The 7183-nt window shown below is 56.5% G+C and overlaps 2 protein-coding genes across 2 annotated transcripts; one reads left to right on the top strand and one right to left on the bottom strand.

The window, feature by feature from the left end:
* Nucleotides 1–153: 153 nt before the first annotated feature.
* E0L32_002895 (uncharacterized protein) lies at nt 154–3720 on the bottom strand (the record flags this gene model as incomplete). Its single annotated transcript, XM_031137135.1, has 6 exons — nt 154–441; nt 527–1638; nt 1706–1793; nt 2515–2594; nt 3284–3396; nt 3488–3720. The coding sequence occupies 6 exons, from the start codon at nt 3718–3720 to the stop codon at nt 154–156; spliced, it is 1914 nt and encodes a 637-aa protein (XP_030999505.1).
* Nucleotides 3721–5970: 2250 nt separating this feature from the next.
* Nucleotides 5971–6822, top strand: E0L32_002896 (uncharacterized protein; the record flags this gene model as incomplete). The annotated part of the gene is made up of 2 exons (XM_031137136.1): nt 5971–6216; nt 6625–6822. The coding sequence occupies 2 exons, from the start codon at nt 5971–5973 to the stop codon at nt 6820–6822; spliced, it is 444 nt and encodes a 147-aa protein (XP_030999506.1).
* Nucleotides 6823–7183: the final 361 nt, after the last annotated feature.

Raw genomic sequence — 7183 nt, forward strand, 5'->3', positions numbered from 1 at the left:
GACTACCTAGCTACGGAAGCACGTACAAAAACTCGAGGACGAATGGAATAGGGATTGGTATCGCTGAACAACGAGCATGCTCCACCTCCTCCTCCAACCCAACCTCATCACCGCCAACATCCCCGTCACACGCCGCAGCAACAAAAAAAAAACCTAGACATTCTCGCCAACGCAAGCCAGCAGCAGCCTCTCGTAGTCGCCGCTCGTCTCGCCCTTGATCCGCTTCGCCAGGTCCCGGCCGTACCGCTTGTGGTACGCCGCCCGCACCTGCGCCATGTTGTTGCGGTCCCAGTGGGCGCGCACCACGCGGCTGACGAGCAGGTGGTCCTTGGTGCCCGCGCCGGCCATGGCGTCCTCGAGCAGCGCCGCCTGGTGCATGTACTTGTCCGACGCGTGCCGCAGCTGGAAGAGCAGCGCCTCCTCCATGTGGCCCGAGAATTCCTATCAAGAATGAATGTTAGCAAAAGCACAATCATTATTGGACACCCATTTGATACGAAACAAGACAAAAAAGAAAGCAGCATACCTTGCGAATCACCTGCTCCAGGCTCCGGGCGTACTTCTGCTGGTACTCGTACGCGATGGCCCGGATCTGGTCGTCGTTGCGCGTGCTCAGGATGCTGCACACCTTCATCTCGTCGGTGCCCAGCTTGGCCTCGGTCGCGTTGTACAGCTCCTGCACGTCGCGGTCGACCTCGGCCTTGTTGACCGGCACGGCGTCCTCGGCGCGCGCCGCCTGCAGCACGATCATGAAGTGCCGCTCCGTCTTCATGCTGAGGTCGCCGCGCACGGCGTCCTCGAGGCTGCGCCGGTACGTCTGCTGGTAGGCCGACTTGATGGCGCGCAGGTCGGCGTTGGACCGGCCCAGCAGCACGTCGTTGAGCACCGACTCCTTGGTGCCGGGCCCGTCCACGGCGTTGAAGAGCATGTGCACGTCGTGCATCAGCGGGCCGTCGCAGAGGGCCACCAGGCCCTTCTCGAACCAGCTGCTCGTCTCCGACTTGATGTCGGCGATCAGGTCGCGCCCGATGTTGCGCTTGTACGCCGCCTTGATCGTCTCGATCTGCAGCGGGTCCTTGTTGGCCAGCACCCGGATCAGCAGCTTCTCGTCCGTGCCGAAGCCCTTCATCGCCGTGCGCAGCGCCTGCGCGTCCGAGCTACCGTCCCACTGGATCATCTGGGGCGGCCCGTACCCGAGGCTCGGCGGTGTCAGGGGCACATTGGCGTACTGCTGTCCGTACTGCTGCGGCGGAGGAGCACCGTAACCTTGCTGCGGGGGCGGCGCGCCGTAGGGTTGAGGAGGGGGCGCGCCATAGCCCTGAGGCGGCGGCGGCGGCTGTCCATAGTGTCCCTGCGGAGGAGGAGGAGGAGCACCATACCCCTGATGTGGAGGAGGGGCACCGTAGGGCTGAGGAGAGGGCGCGCCGTACTGGTGAGGAGGCGGTGGGGGCTGTCCATAGCCTTGCGGCGGCGGCGGCTGTCCGTAGGGTTGGGGAGGAGGAGGCTGGCCGTACTGTCCCTGCGGGGGAGGAGGCTGTCCATAGGGCTGTTGGTATCCGTATTGTTGAGGGGGCGGCTGGCCGTATTGGCCCTGGGGAGGTGGCTGCTGGTAGTAGCCTCCCTGCGGCGGGGGAGGCTCTAGAGATACGTCAGTTCGACAAAACGTAGACAATGAGGTCTGGAGGAGGTACGAAAAAAAACTCACGGCCGTAACCCTGATATGACATGGCGAAGATGTACTTCTCGCGACCAGGCGGGTCGGGTCTGCAGGGTGGTGCACTGAAGCTGCGTAGCTGGTAGGGCGGGCGTCAGCAGCACCGGGCGCAAAACGGAGAGCTCGGGACGTGTCGCCAATAGGCTGGCGTGGCTGTCCGATCGCGCGCGTGTGTTTCTACTTGAAAGAGAAGAGAAGGGCCAGATGGGAGAAGAATTGAGAAGTCATGTCAGCCGAGAAGAAATGACTGTGGTCAGAGGATCTAAAGTAGGTACCGACAGCTCGCTCAGGTCTCGAGTGCCAAGAGAGGGGCTGTGGGCCAACGACGACGACGGTTTGCCATCATCTCTCCGCTGGTGTCTCTCGGGCTTGCGACATGGCGAGCTACAGGATTAGTGAGTCGCCTAAAGTAGCTCGGGAGCTCCTACGACTGGAGGAACAGGAGATGATGGGTGGGAGGACGTGCAGAGAAGCGCAGGGCTGGTGCCGGCTGCGTGGCTGAGCTGCAGATGTGCCTCCAATGAAGTGTGTGTCCCCTGCATCGACGGACGTCATTTGGTGGCGTTGTCCCACCCTCATTCTTTATTAGCAGGCTCAGCTCTCACAGAAGCGACACGCAAGAAACCGGCATTCGGTGCATTGAGAGTTCCCATGCCAGCACTGGAGCAACATTGCATCACGGCAACTTTGTCGTTTCCCTCCCTCCAGCTGTTCAAGAGTCTTCACAATGAGAAGAGTGGTGCCTGTTAGCAACCCCGCACTACCCGGATGGTTTCAGAGCTCTCCAGTCCAGCACCAACCTCGAACTCGTTCATTTCAGCGGGGCCTTCAGGCAGCCGTCTCGTGGGGTTTAGCGCCACGGACCGAAATAGCTCAGGCACTACTGGAGTTAGAGCAAGCCACTAGCAACCATATCACGGCCTAAAATACGGCTGCCTCTTTTCCTCCGTCTCAACCTTGGAACCCACAGGTACTGTCGTGGACAGGAAGGATCACACTCAATCCTCGAGTGGATGGAGAAAGACCGAGTTTTGGGCGGAGCCTGATCTCACCTCCAGAGACGATTCGAGTCTGGATGTCTGCCATGGTCCTGTCTCGTCTTATGCAACCAATATCTCAACGATACACTTGGCTCATTTGCTAGAAACAGCTTTTTCTTGGTCTGGTCACCAGTAAGCTAGGTAGCTATGTTTGTCTATGACGGGGCCAAGGGGAAGACACTGCCAACGCTGAAGCATCCCAGGCGGGCTTTGCGAAACATCTAATGCAACTCCGTCAATAGAATAAAACACACCACAATCTCCTCTCATCCACTCCTGCCTACAGTCTTGCAACACACCATACGCAGATGTGCCACCACACACTCCTCTAACCATCCAAAAACCCCAATGGGTTTTCCCAATGCTCCGAGAAGCCTTTATCACCCATGACATCGCCACAGGCCTGCATGCCGTTGCGATTTTCGATCAAGTGGCCTGATGGATGATCAGAATGAGGAACAAAAGATGGAACAAAAGATGTTTTTCATGTCCGATAGCCCACGTCTTGGGATGTATCTCGGAAACTTACTCAGGTCAAGACAGCTCATGTCAAAATTGTGGTCCTTGCCCCCGATATCGCAGTAGCAGCAGATGCTCTTTGACGAGTTCGTGCAGCTCCAGCAGCTGTTGCCAAAGTTTCCGCTTTTGTGAGAGTGACGCAACAATAGTTAGTATCTTCGTGCATGGCGGGCAACGTGTATTCCTCCTACTGCAGTCATCAGGGATAACTTACTTGGCGAGCGGCTTGAGCTCGCCCCAGCTGTTGGTGATGCACTTGTCGAGGTCGATGGCCGAATCGACTTTGTGACCGTCGTCGGCCTGGCAGTGGCACAGCACGGCGTAGTCGGTGCCCTTCTCTAGGGACATCTGAGTCGAGTAGAGCATGCAGCTGCAGCCGCGGATAAACTCGGCCGCCGCCCTAGCCGCGAGGAGGCCGAGCTTGAGGATGACAAGGGAGGCATGCATGGCGATTGTGTATGTGTCGGTAAGCTAGGGGGGTTCAGATTTAGCGAATCTCGTTGAAGAATGATGAGTTGAGGGTGCTTAGCTTCAGAGTTTACTTGAAAGATCACGTCTCTTGTCACCATCTTAAATATTTGTCGTGAGACATATATTCGGGGTTCGTGGACCCTTTGGCTCGAGAATATTCGAGAGCCGCATTCACCTGATTCGCCGTCCACTGCTTCAGTCAACCGGCAGCCAAGTATTTTGAGCGCTGTGTCAAGCCTGCGCGGTGCATCGTGGTTCTCCGATCGGTCTTCTGTTGCACGGTACGCAAAATGTCTTGGAATTGAGCCCAAGACTGGGCTGTGGTAGGCTTGACATGCTTCGTTCCCGGATCATGGCGGATGGGTTACTGTCAGATGATCGAGATGCCGTGACTTGTGTATTGGAGGCGAGCAACACGAATCATATTGCCCCTAGTGCCGCTCACAAGGAAACGAAATGCATGACCCTGTATGGATATATAGGATCCTAGACGCAAGAAAAAGTTGCCGAGCCTCGAAGATGATCATCTTAGCTTGACTTGCCGTTGCGGAAAACTTGGTCGAAATGTCGTGCTTCCACTGGCTCCGTCGTCTTTTATGGGGGTTGTTGCTTGGTCTCACGTCGCAGCCGTTGCTTGTTGTGTTCAGTCAGCCTCCAATGATCGGATGTTTTGATCATGTGTGAAGCCTATTGAGTTGCACAAGATCACCCATGGATTCACACAGTGGCACACTGTATCATCGGAGGGCGCCGTGAATGTCTTGTACACTCTGCAGGAACTCTAGTAGAGAATTGGAGCTGTCCGGAAGATCCTGCATTCTCCTTCCTGGGCATGGAAACAAATGGAGCCTTCAATGTTGTCAGAATTCTCTTAGCGAATAGGGGCCGCAATAACTGAGCAACAGCATTTGCATTAATGATGGTGTAGGCTGGAAGTAGAATTGAGTCTCGTGGGGATCTTCCAATGCGGTAGTCTGGAAGCATGTTTTGGCCAGACTGAACTCGGCGGTGGGCTGGGAAATTCTTGACCCAGGACGTGAACCAAACACCCAGTCCTGCCGAGTCTGTTCTCATGACTGTTGTGGCCTTTCGGTTTGCAGTATCGGTCCCTTATGGTATGTTTCTAAGGCTAAATAATTGCCCATAATCGCCTGAATCAAAAGTCGTTCGTAACATGCTTCGCAGATTGAACAGCGAGAGTTATCATACGCGAAGACGAGGAGTTTCAAACCCGAAAACACTTGTCAAGGACAATCTTTAGTTGGAGTTGACCACTGGCAACTATTGTAGTGCCAAGTGAGCTCCTTTTACAAAGACTTGTGATGCCAAGGGCTAATTCATCTTGGCAGAACGAGAAGTGCTCTGATGCTTGCATACTAACCCCAACTGGCTTACATTTGTCCACTTTTGGATCCTTCTTAACATTTCCTACTCAGAGGAGTCCAGGGAATCCCGCTTTCAGGAGCTTATTAGGATTCACTTCCCCAATGCGAACTTTCCATACGGAGACCACGGGTCAGGTTGGGTAGAGCAAATCCAGCATAGCGACGTACGCTGCACTGAAAATGGAACGTACACCTACCTCTTTGCCGACGCCCCAGCGCATCCCTCTCGCAATGCTTGACAGACCCTCAAGAAGACATGCGCGTACGCCCCGTAACTTACATCATCATGACCTCCTCGGGAAAGCAATACGACGCGCTCATCGTGGGTGGGGGGCCGCCGCCCTCGCACGCCAGATGCACACGGCCCTGATCTTAGACTCGGGCGTGTACCGCAACGTCCGGGCGGCCCGCGTACACAACGTTCTGGGTCACGAACACGTGGACCCGGCCGAGCTGCGGCGCAAGGCGCGCGCCGGCCTCGAGCGGCGGTACCCAAGCGTCGTCTTCGAGAAGGCGACGATTGTCTCTGCGAGAGGACAACGAGGGCGGCGTCGGCGGTTTCGTGCTCAATGCTGAGGATGGGACGACCGAGCACTGGGGAAGAAATTTTGAGTATTACGACGGGGATTACGGATGTCAAGGTTGATGCCGAAGGATATGCTGAGTGTTGGGGGTATGGAACGTGAGTTCCTTCGTGCCATCTATCTCTGTGTACGTGGGCATCTGCCGTCAAGGATGTGCTGACGGACGGACGGGGGATATATGGTGTAGTTTTCACTGCCTCTTTTGCGACGGCTTTGAGCAAGCCGGGCTGGACTCGGTCGGCCTGCTGGCCGTGGGCATGTTGGCCATTGCGGACTTTGGCATGCACATCATCCCGCAGGCGGCGCGACTGTTCAAGGCCCTCCGGGTGTACACCAACGGCGACTCGGAAGCGGCGGAGGCGCTGCGGAAGGCCATCGAGGCGACCACTCTCCCGGCCACCGTCGAGAGCAGGAAGATTGCCAGGTCCGCGCTCAAGTCGCCCGGTTCATCGGCCTTCACGGTTGCCCTAGAGGGCGGGCAGCAGAATACGGAGGGGTTCTTCGTAAGTGTCTCCGGAGGGGACGTATGTACTGAGCACAGACAGAGCGGCTGACCAGGAGACGACATAGTCTCACTTCCCAGACGCCAAGCTGAACGGCAGCTTTGTCAAGGATCTGGCTGGAGCTTGACCCGGATGGTGAGATCGCCTCCACGTCGCCGGTCAATGCGACTAATGTTCCGGGGTGCTTTATCGCGAGCTACATCATGTCGGCGCTGCGCGCGGTCGCGACGTCTATGAACAGTGGCAGGTGTCTGTGCTGCTATGGCTGTCCAGGAGGATGCGGTTCGGAAGGAGGGCAGTATCACTCCTCTTACGCGGTAGCAGCAATAGAGTTTTTCCAGTCAACAGCGACTTCACAGTACAATTTACAACGCGGCAACAGGCTTGAATGACGTGATCGACAGACAGGGCGCATTCCAGACCCGCGGGTTCAGCGCGGGTTCAGAAGCACGGCTGGACCAGATCGCGGCTCATCCTGCCTTTGAGATCAGGTTCCGTGATGGTGCGGCTGCTGTCGATTTGATCTTCTTTCTCCTTATTTCGTCCGATGTCATTCTTCCGGCGCCGCCTAATGTGGAGATCGGCGGCTGTACTGTCTCTCTTTAGATCGTTGGTACAGATTCGATGTCCAAAGTCTGGTGCGTCGCAATGGGCCTAGTTGGTTAAAAAGAACGGATAGATCCATCGCAAGGTGAAACATGGCTCCATCCGCTCCTGTACCCCTGGCTCATCACCGCACCCACGCCAGATCCGTAGGGAGCTTGGGCCCACCGGGGGTTCTGAAACATGGCCTACCGGGAAGATAAGTGCAGCTGATCCCTTTGGGGACTCTACAAGTAGTACTTTGCGCAAGAATGCGTCCATGTCTGGGGAATCTTCGTAGGGCTGGATTTGGGGTCGGCGAATAGACGGCTGGAATGGGCGGTTCACGCACGAACTCTCGTGCGGTCGTGAGATCAGCGGTGCA

This window comes from Thyridium curvatum (genome assembly GCF_004353045.1).
Source record: "Thyridium curvatum strain D216 chromosome Unknown NODE_12_length_601061_cov_81.036774, whole genome shotgun sequence".
Classification (NCBI taxonomy): domain Eukaryota; kingdom Fungi; phylum Ascomycota; class Sordariomycetes; order Thyridiales; family Thyridiaceae; genus Thyridium; species Thyridium curvatum.